The 17977-nt window shown below is 48.2% G+C and overlaps 1 protein-coding gene across 2 annotated transcripts in view; it reads left to right on the forward strand.

The window, feature by feature from the left end:
* The window catches only part of NAV2 (neuron navigator 2), a 420664-nt gene that overhangs the window by 332398 nt on the left and 70289 nt on the right, over positions 1-17977 (forward strand). For both annotated transcript variants that reach the window (XM_055581343.1, XM_055581341.1), the window contains one exon: positions 11072-11210. In XM_055581343.1, coding sequence (XP_055437318.1) covers positions 11072-11210 — 139 coding nt within the window. The remainder of the gene's footprint in view (positions 1-11071; positions 11211-17977) is intronic.

Here is a 17977-nt window from a genome sequence, read left to right on the forward strand (position 1 = left end):
GAATGAAAGCTTGGGTTTTAGAACCATACAGATCTAGCTTCAGATCCAGCTCTTTTTATTATCTCTGGCATGGTGGGCAGGTCACCATAGCCTCGGTAAGCCTCAGTTTTCACATCTGTAAAAGGGAACATTAATAGTTTGTGCCTTATAGTCTAATAGAAGTGTGTGGGGTAATGAATGTAAAGTGCTTTAGCAAAATCCCTGGAGCCCACTGTTATAGCTTTTCAGCTTCTGTTTGCCAGTATTTTCATGAGCCATATGATAGGCTGAGCTGTATATGATATGCTGAATTCTGTTGATGTTTAGTACTCTTATCTTCTGGTACACAGAACAGCAGAATGACTTTGCTGCAATCTTTGGCAAAAGCCAGGCGGCTGTGGACCAAGTGTCAGCAGCTTTCTCTGGGGGAGCCTTGGAGGAGAGAGGCCTTTGTGCAGCTGAGGCCAGCAGACATGCTGGTGCCTATGCTAACAATGAGGGTAGAGGGCATCCGGACCAGAGCCCTGGGCTTGGTAGCTCAACCAGCCCCTGGAGCCAAAGGAGGAATTTCACGCTTACTCAGGGGACCACCTACTTGTTGAGGGAATGAGTTACCAAAATGGGACAAAGGTGCCGTGGGGTGAAACTCAACCCCTGACATTCTGAGTGCTACTAAATCCCCTCGGAGCCTTCTTTATGGGGTTCCTGTTTCCCTCTCTCCACCTCAAATGATTGGCCTTGCACCTGGCACCGTCTGTAGAAGCTGCTTCTCCCCCGGGACCCTGCCCATTTATGGCAGCGAGCTCTTGCACTAGAACTTCATCATCTTTTTCATATTGTGGGCCTGCCTCTCCTCCTTGCGGTCTTTGCAAAGTCCCTGGATCCCACCCAACAGCTGACAGGAGCTGGTTATCTCCTCTGTGCCTGGAGTTCTGGTTTGGTCCCCACGAAAGGCTTCAGGGGCCTGGGTGTTGATCAGCACCAGGTCATAGAGGAGGAAGTCTGGGTCTTCTGGAGGTGAAGATACTGACAAAGTAAATGGCAGGGCCAGGGTTCACACTGAGATCTGTTAGATGGGCCAGAAAGTTCATTTGGGTTTTTCCAAAGCGTCTTACAGAACAACCCAAACTTCTTGGTCAGCCCAATATTTTACTTTTTTTTTCTTCAGAGCATGTGCTGCCTCCGTCTAGAGCTTCAGAGGTTTATGGTACCCTGGCCCACTGCTGGATGAAACAATTTATTTGGATTAGTATATAACTCTGTCCTGGCTTTTCATTCGAACTCAGGTTCTGGGTTATTTTGTACCGCATCAGCAAACTGTATAGGCTGATCGCAGGGGGAAAACCTGAAGGGTGACTTGCTTGCTCATAGCTTTTTTCAAGTGGCTCTCTTTTATTTACTAATATTTTTTCATGTGGGAAACTTTAACGCCCTTCTAATACACATGACAAGTGTTCATGAAAATGTGTCAGTTGAATAGATAAACAAGATGGTTGCGCATTCTTGGATCTGTATGTGAATCCCAGCTTCAACAATTCCTAGCTGTATGACCTTTGGGCCTTTCTTTCCAAGGGTCAGTTGTCTCATCTCTCAAATGGGTATAGAATTAGTCTCAATCTCATGGTACCCAGGAGAAAATATAGGTAAGCCCTTAACACTAGTTATTATTTTTATCATAGAGTTGGGTGGATTAAATGAAAGAATGCAAGTAATATAATTAGCACGGAGTCTGGCGCAGCTTTAAACTTCAATTAAAGTTGGCTCTTATCATTCTCAGATAGGCAGCAAAAGGATTTTGCAGGAGTCCTGTTGCATTCTTTGAAGGTGGATTTTCTTAATGGGCCCCAGCAGTGGTTAGAGGAGGCGATGCTCCTAAGAAAATCTCCTGGGGAGGAAATAGTTAACATACCTGTCTGGTGGGAAGTGAAGGTAGCCAAACCCTTTCCCTTCCCCGGGGGTTACTGCTAAGCCCTGGTTGGACTTGCTCACTCATCCACACCAAAGGATCTCATTCCGCTGGGCCCTGGGGTTTCACGGGAACAATTGCCTTGAACAATAGCCAGAAAACAAGTTCCACCAGTCTGGGCTTTTGCAAGCGAAAGCAGCTGTCTGGCAGGGGGCACGGGGCCCTGGAAATGGGCTCTGCCGTGATTCCGGAGCAGAACTGGAAAAGTAAGCAGGTAAAGCCGCGACCCAGCCCTGGGTGGCTCTACAGCATGAGTTTAGTCACCAGGAGAGGGGCAGACGGGAGGGCGGGGGCTGGCCAAGACAGTTCCGGAGAATGTTTAGGGCCTTCTGGAGTAGACCCAGTCTTTGGGTGGGGGTTTTGGGTGGAGGGTGATTAAGATCCCTTGCTTAGTGAAGGCTGCTTTTGAGGACCAGAATTACAGTACTTCATCTCTTCTAACCTTCTGTGGTTTATTAGTGAGCAGGGAACGAATATTTCTCTACAAGCTGATTTTTTTTTTTTACAACATCATTTAAGCATGTCTTTCCCTTGCATAAACAACATTATCTCACAGGGAGTCCATTTGGAAAGTCTAATGACCCTCCAGATCCTTCAGTAACTCCTCTTCTCAGAGTCAAGAGTCTTTTGCTGAAAGCCAGGATTCCTCATGCCTGGGCGTGTAAATCCTAGTGGAAAAATCTGTTTAATCATCCTTCTAACCTTGGGGTTCGGTTTTGCCTTTTTACTTCATGGAAGATGAATTTGTACATATAGTATCACATGAATTCAGAACCATTTCAGATTCCTGCTGTTGAGATGAAGTTGTAAATACAATACCACATTAATTCAGAACCATTACAGATTCCTGATGTATCTACAGACTCCCCAGAAGAGCTTGATATTAAAAATTTGTCCAGATTAGAGGTGATTTCTCAGGGGAGCCTGGTGAAAGCAGGTTCTGTGGAATGCTAACTCCCCACAACAGTGAGGGAAACAGGGAGTGTGAGAGGCTGGAATAATTTATGATTCTTTCACCTGCGTTTTTCATAGCTGATAGCTTGTGTTTGGGCTGTTAAAATTGTGCTTTAAGTCCTCCGAGTGGCATTTGAATTCCTCACACAGTGATGTCAGCATCTCTTGTAAGACTCTGAAACTGGATCTCCTTGTTTTATGGGCCTTTCCATTTTTGAATAAATTTTCTGGTCACTTTCGAGAGCCTTGACTCTGGTTCAAATGCTGTGTCTTGGCCCACACAGGGTCTCTCTGATATTATGCGTGATTGCTGTCAGTCACTGGAGGTTCTTTTAAGACAAGGCTGGTTAGCAGACAGAGATTTCGAAGCTGACGTATGTGTCCTGTCCTTCTCATGAGTCACTCGATGACTCCTCAACGCACACATACCACGCCCAGTACAGTGCCTGACATTTGGTAAACACTGCCAGTGGTGGCTTTATACGTTAGGTAAGATTGCATCTTGTTCCTTTGTGGGTAGTGTGGTCATGCAGAGCCTCTATTGTGGATTGGGTTGTAATGCCTGTGTATTATGGGGTCAATCAGGTAGCCTTGTTGTAGTTCAGTTGCTCAGTCGTGTCCACTCTTTGCGACCCGATGGACTGCAGTACCCCAGACTTCCCTGTGCTTCACCATCTCCCCAAGCTTGCTCAAATTCAGGTAGCCTGTATAAGTACAAAGGCTCAGGTTGGGGTGGTGTCAAATAGGAAAGCTCAGGTCTGTCTAAAGAGGGCAGTTACAACTCAGCGCTAAGTAATCGTCTCCTGTGTGTAAGATATCGACACCTATTCCAAATATTGAAAAGACTCAGCGTGGGCTTCAAAACGAATCACTATGAGATGAAATCAGCAGTGAGGAAACCCAGAGACTAGAAAGTGTAGTGACCTCTTTGGCAGCTTTTGCTGAACGGAAGGAGATGCTCTGATCAGTGGGGACCTTCAGCGCCCTTTGCCTCTACTGTAAGCTTTTCTCTGAGCTTAACCCCCCAGGATGCTGGTTAGAAAGCACCCTCTGGGAGCGCTGTGTCCAGCTCCCTCACTGGAGACAGAACTAGAGAGTAAGTGAGGTGTCTGAAGTCTTCTAGGAGGCAGTTCTGGGGAGGGCAGGGGCCAGGGCCTGGCTCTCCTGGCTCCTTGCCTTTGCCACTTGCAAGCCTTGAAGGAGAGAAAGAGCGTCAGTGGGCCTGGGCTTTGGCACGCTGCCGACTGGTGCCTTACGCTGGCACTTGGTTGGTGGTTTGAGGGGCTGTTGAAATCTGTAGAAGTGTCAGAAACCAGTGCAGTTTCCACTTGGTGTCCTTTGCTTACCTTCCTGTTTTACGTTTTCCTCGGGCTCTGAGCTCTGCCCTCTTGTCTGCCACATCTACCGGCTTTGCGATCAAGGGTGGGGACAACTGAGTCATCATCGTATCCCTGATACCTTGCGTGGTGCCTGGCACATAGAGGGTGCTGGCTGACAGGGTGAGATGAACAAAATTCAAGGTCCCTGTTTCCGGATTCAAAAACATTGGAGTTTAGGAGTCTTGAAGAAAAATAGCAAGTATTTGATGGAATTCTTTCCACCTACCCATTGGCAAAAATAGGTGAAGGTCGTTTTCCAGTCTGATCACTTATACCTGTAGTCGTGCCGTATGAGTACCAGTGGACGACTTTTCATTGAGTAGAGAAAAAAGTACGTGGCTGTGATCTGGGTAGGAAATGACGCTTTTTGTTGATGGTTCTGAGAAGTCAACAGAAGCATCTTCTTGCCATTTCACTAGATGTCCCAGCCAAAGAATTTATAGGGCATAAACATCATATGCTGTTTTGGAAAAAAAAAAAAGGGAAACCAGCCAAGCTGTGGGCCCTATGCCCCTTGTAGTTTCCTGTTATAGAATCTGGGGAGGAGGAGGCCCTCGGGCTCTTCTGGTTGTTTCCCAAGGCTGTTGAACACAGTGCTGTTTCCACTAACACTTTTGGAGCAGTTTTGGAGTAGTCTTGGCAATCTTACAATATAGAGTGAAGGTGAAGTGGAACAGGAAAAACTGGTAAAGAGAATAGATCTGTCTTGTGTTCATTTATTCTTCTGGTCATTCATATATAAAAAGCATTCATTCACAAAATGAAATCTTCTTTAATGTTTTTCTCAATGTCTGAGGAACACTTTTGTACCCAAAGACAGTGTCTTAGAATTAATTAGGTTTTACTATTCAATTTATTAAAGCTTTAATTTTAAACCTGTGTTTTCTTACAAATCTTATCTGTAAGTCAAGTACTTTGCATAAAGTAAGAATGTTTCCACCTGTTATTTTGATTAGTACTTTATTAATTCAAACTTAACAAATTGTATATGACTGATTAGTACTATTTGCGAATCTAGATAAATTTCCTGAAATACTTTAGATCACATTTTTAAACTTAACATACCTGGCTTCCTCAAGTTCTTCAAATGTTGGGGTGGATAGACTTTAGTAGCCTAACAAGTAAAATCTTTCTAAGCACTTAAACAGCCTTTGCAAATCAAATAACTTATGACATTTGTAACTTCAGTTTGTCCAAAACACTTCAATTCTTTGTACAGTCTGAATCCAATTCTTAAATCTTTCATCTTAAAAATCTCAAATGAGAAATCAGTACTCATTTAGATTCGAAGCACAAAACATTTTTAGATTCTCTAACATGCCATATATTTTTTAAAATAGTATAAATTATATAGATTATCCCAATGATCACCAAGCCTTTACTCTATAAAATGAAGCATTAATATTAGGATTTATTTCATTATCTCCCTTCATCTTTTTAGACCATTCCAAGGATTTAAAATCACTTTACTCCCCACTGAGGGGAGGAAGTTCATCCTACCGAGCGGGCTCAAAACCCTCACGTGAATTTTCACTATCAGATTCACGAGCAGGGTGCAGGAATGGCCAAACCATTTTCCAGAATGATTGTTCTGGGCCATGGCTGAGTGCGCTGCAGTTCTTCCCGTCTCTCGAGCCTCTTCACTGGAATTTTGTGTCACCACACTGTGAACCCAAATCCTCTGAGTTTCTTTCAAATTTCAGCCATAATCAGGTTTTGTAACCTCTTTCAACATTTATCTTCTGACTTGGGTCAACAGACTTGTACCCCGTCCCACGTTGTACCTAATTTCCTTTGCCGCTTGATTGGATTCAACGAATGTTCTTACTGCCTGAATGAATTCTACATGCTTTCCACATTTTTCCCATCTGACTTTCAGCCACACGTCTGGAGTCATTTTACCAACAAATTGCAATCCCCCATTAGTTAGCACCAGTGTACCAAGTGACAAAAGCATAAGCAAGCTAGTTTTGAGTAAAAGACATTTATTAGATCTCACTGTTTGGTCTCCCAGAGGTGGCTTCTGACTCTGGTCTGGCTGGATGCAGGAGCTCACGCGGTGTCATTGCTCTTGCTTCTGCTTCCCTCCCTCCCTGCTAGCTGCCTAAGAGGCAGCCAAGGATGAAGGGCCCAGCCGCAGCTTTAGGCTTCCTTTGCTTTTCTTCCAGACTGTGCATCATTCTCAGCATCTCCCGTGTGGGGAGTGCTCTTTTAGGCAACGTTGAAGAGATCATGCCAGCACTTTATAAGAAGTTCATGGGCAACTTAAATCTCTGAGAGGGGGCTAGCATACCATGCATTCTCTTCTTGGGACCACCTTGTTATCACAGAGCATCTTATGGAACTAGTTTTCCTTAGGATGCTTCTTGGAACTCCCTGACAGTGATCTTGGTGGCCCAGGACCATTTCGAATATCCTGAATTTTAGAGAAGGGACAAGTTGGAGCTAAGTGATTTTATATCTAGAGAGATCCGCTAGTGTCCCCAGAGAGCCAGAAGTGAGGGGCATGTGGCTAGTTTTCTGAGCTCGGGGACAGCTCTTGTTTCTGGTGCACAGACAGCACTGGGGACCCCAGGGCAGCTCGTGCTCAGCATAGACCTGTCTTGCCATTGCTCCTTCATCCTCCTTCTCGGTCTCCCCACTCCCACTTTTCTGTGGGGTAGATCCTTGATTTGCTCCTTCTGGGCTGACTCAGTTGCTAGGACCCCTATCAGCTCAGGGTGGCCCCAGGATGCTCTGTGCAGAGACATGGGAGAAGCGTGTGTGTGAGGAGTGCCACGTGCCCCCCGTAACAGGATCTCAGTGTTCAGAGGGCACAGAGGAAGAGCGGGTACAGTTTCAAAGCAAGGAAATCTGGAGCTTGGATTCGTGGGCGCCTGTTACTAACTTCCCCCCTTCCTCCTCTCCAGCCACGCTTCTCTCCTGCACGTCTTCTTTCTTCATCCTTGGATTATAGGAAATTTCAGATACCTTCAGTGGCTAACCCCGGAGAGCAGATGCAATTAGAGACTCGGGAGTTTCTTCTCATCATGAGAGTGGTCGGAATCCTTTTCCATCTGTGATGTCACCCTTTTCCCAGCAGAGCCTTAAACGGTTGCCAGCCTAGGTCGTGTCATCCACATCCATGTGTCACCCATAGAGCAACTGAGGCACAGAGGTTGTGACATGTCAGAGCACAAAGTGGGAGGGAAATGGGCTCAGAATCCACTGCTGGGGCTGCCTTTGCATCAGAATGTGCCCCGTCAAGTTCAGCCAGCAGGCGTTCAATAAATACATGCTGTATGCCTGGAGATGGGGGATGGGGAGGCTGGCATTGCTGCTGTACCACTGCCCTGGAGGTGGTGGTGGGGAGGGTGGGCATTGGGGTCAGAGAGAGTTTCCCAGCCAGCCCTGCCCTGCATTTGCTGAGAGCCCTGGACAGCGCCCTCAAAGCCTGTGTCCTCATTAGGAAGCAAAGCCACCCGTGAGGGAATAGGAGCGTGGCTGAGAATACATGCAGGTACTGAAGAGTTGGCATGTGGCAAGTGCTCAATGAACGGCCGGGTGATACAGGCCAGAGGGAGCACATGTTCTCAGATTAGACAATTCTGCCTTAAACCCAATTCCAAAGTGGACTGAAGGGGGACACTGGGCAACATACTCATTCTTTCAGCCTTGATCCCTTCACCCGTCAACCGGGGAGGGGAACGGGTCCCTTGCAGGTGTGATGTGAAGAGCGGAGATAGAAACGACGTATCGGAAGCACCTGGCCTGATGCCTGACACCCAGGATGCACTGCTTACTATCACTGGGCGGATCCCTGCGCGTGCTTAGAAAGTAAGACAGACCATCAAAGAGAGAACGACTGGAAAACTGCAAGAGCGTGCAGAATGAACCCAAATGTGGCAGACTGTGAATTCAGAGGAGGGGATTGTCAGGGTGGGCTGGAATATTTGGAGAAGGCCTTAAAGGAGGATTTGGAACCGGATGGCGGCCGGGCCCAGCCAGTGGAATCACAGGCAGGAAGTTGCCTGAGACCTGGAACTGCAGTTCCTGCGAATTCATGCTTAGTGAGCCTCCTCCTGAGCCCCCACCCTGCCCCCCTTTACCCTCCCTGCGTGAGAACCACCTTTGCATGTTTCCCCTGCACTTGTGTGGGACCCTCCAGGTGGGCTTTAGAAGCCAAATTGGCGGGCTGAAGGGAAAGATGATGAAAACAGCTTTCCACTAAGCTTCGTCTTCCTGCCTGATCAGCAGAGCTCAGACAGGCATCCTATGAGCTGGTGGAACAAACCAGAACTTCCTTTTCATTACTTGGGAGCGGTGGTTTGGGGTACTCCTGACTCTCTAAATCTCAGACAGGGGCATTTCTTTTTGTGTATGTGTGTATATATGCATATATATATATATAATGTATGCCACAGTTTTTAAAGATTATTATACTCCATTCATAGTTATTATACAATGTTGGCTGTATTACCTATGCTGTACAATATATCCTTGTAGTTGATGTATTTTATACATAGTTTGTACCCTTTAATCCCCTACCCATTGTGCCCCTTCTCCTACTCCCTCTCCTCACTGGTGACCATCATTTGTTCTGTGAGTCTATCCCTGTTTTGTTACATTTACCTCTTTGTTGTATTTTGTTAGAGTCCACATGTAAGTGATATTATATAGTATTTGTCTTTCTCTGTCTGACTTACTTCACTAAACATAATGCCCTCCAAGCCCATCCATATTGTTACAAATCGCAAAATTTCATTCTTTTTTATGGCTGAGCAATATTCCATTGTGTATATATATACACCACATCTTCTTCATCCATTCATCTGTTGATGGATACTTAGGTCGCTTCCATATCGTGACAGTTGTAAATAATGCAGCTTTATTGGGATGCATGTATCTTTTCGAATTACTATGTTTGCTTTTCTGGATGTATACCTGGGAGTGGCGTTGTTCTGACACTGGCATTCTGAGGCATCAGAGAGCCGCTCTGCGGGCCTTTCGGTGAGGCACGGCTCCCTGTGGAGGGCTGAGTGGTGGAGAAATGTGGTTACGTCAACGCTTTATCATCACACAGCCCCGGATGCACATGTTGGCCCTGCCACTCCTGCTCCGTGACACACCAGCTCCCGAGCCTGGGCTTCCTCCCGGGGAAGTGGGCCCTGTCGTTTGCCCGTGCGCACTGACAGTGGACGGAATTGACACGGCTCTCACTGACAGAGACCCGTGTGTCATCACAGGAAAGAGGGGGCAGCTGGATTCAGGTCGTGCCCGGCATGCTGTCTGACTTTGTGTAAGGTGGAGTGCCTTCCTCAGCCTTGGTTTCTCTACCTGTACCATAGAAACAGTAATACTTAGCTATTCCCACTCCGTCAAGTAGAGTGGTGTCACAGTTTATGCTAGAAGCTTACTTTATAGGTTCCTCAGCTTCCCACTCTATGTGTTTAAATCAGCAGGTATTTATTGAGCACCCGCTGTGTACCTACCACCCTGCAACCAGACTTGATGCCGGGGATCGGGAGAGGGTGGGAGGAGGGGACACTAGATAGAGGAACCAGGGAAGGCCTTCTGGGGAGGTGAATCTTCAGAGAGAAGGAGGTGGGACAGGCGTCCAGGAAGAGGTACAGTAAATGCAAAGCCTTGAAGGCGAAAACCCAGAGCTGGAGAGCAATAAAGATGGGCGTCCATGGCAGGACTGACTGGAGGAGGGGCTGGATCACAGGATCTTGAGGGCCAGAGTAGGGAGTCCTGAGAAGCCCTGAGGGATTTGAAGCAGCAGAGTAATAGATCTGACTTGTGTTTCACAGAGACCATTCTGGCTGCTGTGGGGAGACTAGATGGCTGGGGACCAGAAGAGGAGCCTGGAGCCCAGCTGGCCTGTTGGCAGTCACCACGCAGGGCAGAAGCAGCCAGAACCTCTGGGCGCAGGGGCAGGGGCAGCCGTGCACACTGGGAGAGACTCTGCAAACAGAGGCAGGAGGACCAGGGGGCAGCCCGAATGTCTTGGCAATGGGAAGCAGGAGATGGTAGAAGGAAAAAGAGGAATCTTTGCTTGGAGATTTGACTTGAGTGGTGCGGGATGAGGGTCTTGATGGATTTGAGGATTGAGAAATGAAGGACTCTATTTTTGATGCATCTTGAGATATTATCAGAATTGTGTGTGTTGTGTTAGTCGCTCAGTCGTGTCTGACTCTTTGCGACCCCACGGACTGTAGCCGTCCAGGCTTCTCTGTCCATGGGATTCTCCAGGCAGAAATACTGGAGTAGATTGCCATTCCCTTCTCCAATTATTAATGAGTTAGAACTGCCAATAGGGTTGATGGGTTTCTGCTGATTTTTGCACTTCCCTTCTCTTGGCTTTCTGTGCTGGGAGAGGGGTCCAGAGAATTCCTACAGCAACTCTTCTTCCTCCTCTGAGCCGCAGGGAGGACACACCTGCTGACTCATTCTCTGCCCACTTTCTGCTCCAGTCCCCAAACCCCCTGCTCCTCCTCTGTCTCTGGAGGTGGCCTTTGGCTTTTGAAAGCTCCCCAGGTGATGTTGAGGATGGGGTAGGTAGTGTGTATGTGTTTAGTCACCTCTGCTCAGGAAAGTACCGCCTTTTAGGGGAAGACACATATCACCCACTTCCCCAGCTGCCAGACGGAAGCAGTTGGATGTGACCCTTGAAGATGAGTCACATTAGAGGCAAAGGAGCTTTGTCTGGGGCTTTGTGCAGCAGGAGCCTTTGGGGATGGTACACGTCTGTCTGTATCGTCAGGCTGAGCTGGTGCGGCGTGACGCGCTCAGGGTGTGTTTGTCTTGGCAGCTGGGATGACAGCAGCTCCGTCAGCAGCGGGATCAGTGACACCATAGACAACCTCAGCACGGATGACATCAACACCAGCTCCTCCATCAGCTCCTACGCCAACACGCCTGCCTCCTCGCGCAAGAACCTGGATGTGCAGGTAAGGAACGGGGTTCCTCCCAGGCTCCTCCCAAGGCCCGTGCCAGTGGAGAGCCTTGGGCTTGTGGGCCACGGGAGCCATTTAGGCTGGGCAGAGTCCCCAGGTCCGTGAGAGGAGGCCCAGCCTCCTGCTCACTGCCTGTGGTCTTGTCTCCTGATTGTGTCCTCTCCCTGCAGGGAGAGGGGGGTGGGCAGTGGGGTGCTCGGAATAGGAGTCGGGGGGACTCACTGCTCTCACAGCGGTGGCCTTGGCAAAAGTCACCTTTCCTTCCCCGAACTGAGTTTCATCATCTATTTGGAAGACAACAGCAACAGGGATATTGGACTCAATTGACCATTCTTAGCATGGAATGTATGTCCACAGGACAAGGGTGGGCCGTGAGAGCCACGGGGTGGGGGCAGGGCTAGAGCCCTGGCCCAGAAGACCAGTACGTACCAACCAGAGGTTGGGAACTGCTGCTCAGTGGGTCCTATCCTGCCAGTGAGTTTTATTTGGCCCACAGTATCACTCAAGGTTTTATACGTTCATTATTTCACATAAAAAGTGAGCTTCTGATTTGTCTTGAAAAATCAGACGGTATTGCCTCTTTGAGGCATTGTCCACAACCAAAAGCGTCCAAGCGTCCCCCCTACCCCATACACACACGCTTTGGACAGGGCACCCGTGCCCCAGTGTGTTGGCCAGCTGCACCCTTGCCTAACTGTGCCGAGTCACCGAGGTTTCCCATCCCTGCTCTAAATTCTCAGAGCTAATGTTTCAGAGGCAGTGCTTCCAAAGCAGTTTTGTGGGGGCATGTATGTGTGCGCTCACAGCATCCCTTGGCGGTCAGAGGGGTTGGTTCTGATGAGCCCATTTTACTAGTGGACAAGCGAAGTGACCATCCTCACGCCTGGTAGCTCACGCTGGGACTGACCGGCTCTGGTGACCCGGGAACACGTGGGCTGGGACCCTTTTCATGATGAGTCCTGCCCACCTGTGGGGGCTGCGGCCTCAGGTGAACCCCTGTGAAGGTCCGATGGGGACAGAGTCTCCCAGGGGGGCCTCGTGAGGGCAGGGCTGGCACGTCCCCCTTCTCTCATTCCCTTCCTTTCACATCCGCTTCCTTTCTCCGCTCTTTCTCCCTCTGGACAGATAGGAGCCTCTTTCAGAGTCTCTCTGCTTTCAAAGGTATCTTTTTCTTTGAGGACAGAGCTAAATAAAGGATGTGTCAGAGTGTGGGAGTCATTCTGTCCCACAGAAATGTAAACATTGGCCGCCTGATGGAATCTGTGAGGTGTTGCTTCTGGGATTGCCTGTGACTTCTTGAGTTTTCATTTTTAGCCCAAGTTTCTAATTATTGTTGGTGAATGAGGGAAGCTTGTAGTGGTTGTTAAGGGGAAGAAAAAAAAAGCTGCCTAAATGAAAGGGAGCATAAAGATTTGAGGAAGCAGTGCTGAAATGTTCTATGTCTTGATCTGAGTGGTCCTTATGTAAATACGTTAATTTCATAAAATTTCTTCAAGTTATATACTTAAGATTGTACAGTTAGTGTATAAATGCTATACCTCAATTTTTAAAACTTGATTAAAAAAATCTAGCCATACCACCCAAGGGACGAGTGTTTAGTTATTAGATACAGATTAGAGACACCAAGCCAGACTGTGTGCCTGCTGCTGCTGCTAAGTCACTTCAGTCGTGTCCAACTCCGTGCGACCCCATGGACGGCAGCCCACCAGGCTCCCCCGTCCCTGGGATTCTCCAGGCAAGAACACTGGAGTGGGTTGCCATTTCCTTCTCCAATGCATTAAAGTGAAAAGTGAAAGTGAAGTTGCTCAGTCATGTCCGACTCTTCGCAACCCCATGGACTGCAGCCCACCAGGCTCCTCCGCCCATGGGATTTTTCAGGCAAGAGTACTGGAGTGGGGTGCCATTGCCTTCCACTTGCCAAATGTCATATTACCTACCCTTTCCCTTTCTTTGTGGACACTAAATGATTTTTTTCAGACTCCTTCTAGTTTCAAGGTAACCACAATCAAGCTTCTAGACTGTCCTTAGATATTGAGCTGTGGAACTAAGAGAGAAGGAAAGACAGACAGAGATAGAGACAGAGAGAGGAGAGAAAAAAAGATTTGTAAAGTAGATTTGCTCACTTGCAAGGCGGGAAGAAGCTTGCTCCTGGGATGCTCGCTGAGCCAACAAAACTCTGTCAGAACAATCTCCTTGTCTTTGTTCCCTTCCCACAGAGCTGGAATTAGAATCTATTTTCCACACCAACACAGAGTAAACATCTGGAGTTTACAAATGATGCATTTGAATTTGATTAATGCCAAGACCCCCTCCTCTCTGATCAGCTCTTTGCTTTCATCTAGCAAAGGTTACATCAGAAAAGCTTCAAGAATATGACACAAGCATATCTTTTGATCAAGAGCAGAAAGCTAATGTCAAGAGTGTTGTAAGGAGTTTACGATTCATTGGACTGGATTTGGGTTTGTTTGTTTTTTTTTTGTTTTTTGCTATAAAACTACCTGAGTTTAAAATATTTGAGTAAAATTAAGTAGATACCAGAATAAAATGTAGATTTGTAACCACAGTTACTATGATTCCTATTGAGCTGGTTTATTTGGTATCCCTTTGTCTCTGTCCAGGGAGCATCCTTGAGTATCTGATCCACATAAATCGCCTCCTTCTCTCCTCCTCCTCTGTGCCACTCTGAGGAAGGCTAAGGACCATTACTCCTCTCCAGGCAGCATCAGGCAGCGGGAACATGTCTGCTGCCATCCTCCCAGGGCTCATTCAGGTTCCCGTCACACACTGGTTTCCCTGGACAAACGGGCAGCACAGACCATCCCAGAGGCAAGGAGAAGTGGTCCAATGTGTCAGGAAAGCAGGTTGAGGACAGGTTGCCTGCCTAGGTTTTCATGTTTGAAAAGCCTCTGAGGACCAGCCAACATCTAAGGAACAGGGAAGCAATCGCCTGGAAGCCTAAGCAGCAGCCTTGTTTAGCTGTGTTAGAGAGGAGCTGGGTCCCGGAGGAGTGATCCTTGGGGATGGAAATCCCCTTTGTCTGTGGGTGACTGTTTCCTCAAGTGTGCTGGAGCACTTTGATGGGGGCACACATGCCCAGATATCCAGCACTGACTTCTGCTCACTGCTCCTCAGTGTGCTAGGCAGAGAATCCCCCGGCCTGAGCTCTGACCGCCTCTTGATTGACTTTCTCCAGGAAAGTTGGGGAGTCTGCTTGTAGTGCCGGGGAAAAAAAAACATGGCCTTGAAGTTAGGGTTGAGCTCCCAGCTCTGTGACATCCTTGGATGAGCTCAGCCTCTCCAAACCTCTGCCTCCTCATCCATTAAAAAAAAAAAAAAAAATCACAGTAATTAAGACTTATCTTGAAGGGTGAGTGTGAGAGAGATACAGACATACTTTATCTGAACATGCTTTCTTGGAGCCAAACTTAATAATAGAGAGACAAATTCCCTGTTTACCTTCATGCAAGACAGAACTAGGTTAAATGCTAACGTGCTGGAGATTTTCAGAGGCAAGACACTTGGTGATAGAAAGCTACTCTTGGTCCCTCCACATTGAGCTCCTGGCAACCACTGCCAGCTCTCTGAGACATCTGTCTGACTACCATCCCTGTTTCACGCACAAGGTTGCAATCTCAGAGAAGTTCAGCCACTTCCTCCAGGGTCACACACACACACAGGAGTGGCAGCACCTAGTACTTGAACTCAAGTCTGTCAGAGCCCAAGCCCCTGCTTTCCCCCCACATCCCGCCCCACGGCCGCACCTCACTCCCCAGTGCCTGGGTTCTACTCACCTCACTCTCAGAAGACTGACCCCCTCTCCACAGTCCCTCAGGAGCCTGGGGTCTCGAGGGAAGAACTCTCCCATCTTCCAGGCTCTCTCCCTTCCTCCTCGAGTGTGGGTCTCTCCACTTCCCTCTTGACTATTGAATGAGTAAGTGGACTTGCAGGTAGGGGCAGTAGGGAAATCTACTGAAAGAAGGTACTGTTCGAGAAGGGAACAGTTGGCAAAAGGGAGGGTACATCTCCACGTGGCCATCTTGCTGGGCGTCCTGTGTTAAGCTCTGGGAACAGAGAGGCTGGCCCTTCTTCGTCTTTTAATCCCTCCTGGTGCCACCACATGATCTGGCCCAGAGCTTAGGAGTGGATGTAAACTCAAAGCCAGCAGTGTGTCCGGGGGCACACGCTGCAGTGCAGAGAGCAGCTGGGATAGCTTCCACCCTGGACCATGTTGTGGGGGCTCTGATGGTTGGATGATTGTTCTTTCCAGAGGGGTATTCAAGCTGTAGTCAGACTGGGCATGTGTGCACTCTCTCTGCCATTGGCAGGGAATCAGAATTCTGGGGGTCCCAGCCAGAGGCGGGAACTGCTCAAGAATTGAACTTGGGGAACCACTGACCAACCAGGTTGGAAAGAAAAGTTTCTGAGAGTAGGTGATGTGTTAGGCGCCCTGGCCATGCAGCATCCTCTCGTCCTTGGGCTTATCCTTTGGGAAGGCAGCATAGCATGGTGGCTAAAATATGGGCTCTGCCCGCAGGCTCCCCAGAATCCTCGCACTGCGTGATCTTGGGCAATCTTCTTTTCTACTCTGTGCCTCAGCTTTCTCATGAACTGAAACTTCCTCACAGGGTTTTTTTGGTGAAGATTAAACGACACATGTAAAGCACTTTAGCCCAGTGCTAGCACACAGTAAATGCGTAATAAATTTTAATTGTTATTGCTGTTGCTGTTCGCATCACTATAATTTGATCAGGGAAAATAAGGTATAGGAACATTAAAAGAATAATTAATGCAGTACCCCAGGATGTGGTTTGTGCTAAGTTTTTAGTACCTCTTAGTGTATAAAAGAATGTGTTAGAATGTATTTGAACATAAGCTCCAGGAGGTTAATGATTTGTACTTTGTTCTCATTAAGCATAGTACTTCTGGTACCTAAAAACTTGCTTGATACATTGTGGTATCAAGTAAATATTTGTTGAGTGAATGTTTCCAAAGCCAAGATATTTTCTGCCTCAGGACCTTTGCATGTACTCTGCCCCCTACCTGGCGTGCTCTTCCCGTAATCTCTTCTCTCAGTAACTTTCTGTTCATTCTTTAGGACAGATCTTCAAAAAGGCCCTACCAAACTGCCATTCCCTATCCCCATCGTCATAATCTAAATTACATCAGTGCTTGTAATACTCTCTCAGACTCCTTGTCCTTTTCCATTTATATGTCTTGTATTTCCAAGCCTGGCCTCTTTCACTGGATCATAAGCTTCAGGAGGGATGAGATCCAATCTTACTCACAGATCCTCAAACCTACCATGGTGCCTGGCAAACCACGGGTATGGAGGAAATTCTGGTTGAATGAATGCACTGGAAGGTTAAGGAAGAACCACAGGCTGGGGTGCTTGGGACATGGAGAGAGTCCCATGAGTTTCTGCTCCTCTGTAAAATGGATGAAGATGAAGACAGTTCTGTAATACTTACCTTCTTACCCTCCTTGACCAGGTGGTGGTCCGGATTGGATGAGGTCATTTTGTTAAAGTGTGCAATAGCTCGAGAAGCGTGTGTTCACTGATTTCACTCGTTTAATCATCGAGCCTTGATTGCTCACTTGCTGGGGACATGCCTCTGTCTGTGTCCCTTGCCGCAGTTGAATGACGAGCTTCTCACAGCCGGGGAGTGTGTCTGTCCTCCTCTCTCCATGCCTCGTACCTAGCGGGAACTTCAGCATGTTTGAAGAATGGTCGAGTAACCGAAGGCACCCGTGAGATGGCAGAGGGAGAGAGCGGGGCGGCTGTGGTGGTAACAGAGAGGTGGTTGAACTTGGGCTGCTTGTCTGTATGGAGCTTTGTTCCCATTCAGCCAGCGTATTCCCTGGAGGAAGCCATCAGTACCGATCTCAAATGACAGGCATCGGGCCAGATTCTTGCCAGGGGGTCATTCTGATTTCCTTCTTTGCAGATGTTGCCCACTCTTGGTTGTGAAGTGTGGCACGTACGGGCCTTGTATCTCAGGGGAGCCACCCCAAAGTGTTGCTGACCTCGCTTCCCTTCCCTGGTCAGTGCACTCCTTCGCCCTGCTGAAGTCTGCTCGGACTGGTCCCAACCCCAAGGGAGGCCCCCAAAGCTTGCTTTCTGGTTAGCAAGTTATGCCTTTTAACTGCAGCAAATCATTAACATCACACTTCTGTCCCCTCCTGGGCTCCATGGCCAGGAGGTCAGGCCTCTTCCAAAGAAAGCTGGCTAATTATATCCCCTGTCTGCACAGAATCCCACAAGAGGAGCAAGCCGTGGCAGATGGATGGAGCTGGGCTGGGAGCAGGCACCCTCTGGCTTGTAGCACCCGGGGATGTGACTTCTGAGGAGTCGCTTCCTCTCTCAGCCCCTCTCTGTCCCTGATTCGAGGGGAGCTAGCGGCCTCAGTCTCTCTTCACTCTCTGTGTGATAGACTGTGGTGCTCAGGAGCTGGCAGAACAAAGGGGGCCCGGGCTGGGGGGCTGGGAGCTGCAGAGAGCTTGGGCTCCTGGAGTTAGAGGCACGTCGCCAAGGGGCAGAGCTGGGGGGCTCAGTTCTTGCCACAGCCCCATCCTCTGGTTCTCTTGCGTGGAACTCTCCCCTTCTTTTTCCTCTGGCTCCTTTTACTCTCCTCCCTCACTCCCTTCTCAGACATATTCATATTCTTCACTTTCCTTGGACCCAACAGATCAGGCTTCCTAACAAGATAACCAGTACAAAGGCTTAAACATTCTAAGTGGGCATCTGTTATTTTTCCCCTAAC

Source organism: Bubalus kerabau, chromosome 5 (genome assembly GCF_029407905.1).
Source record: "Bubalus kerabau isolate K-KA32 ecotype Philippines breed swamp buffalo chromosome 5, PCC_UOA_SB_1v2, whole genome shotgun sequence".
In the NCBI taxonomy this organism is placed as follows: Eukaryota; Metazoa; Chordata; class Mammalia; order Artiodactyla; family Bovidae; genus Bubalus; species Bubalus kerabau.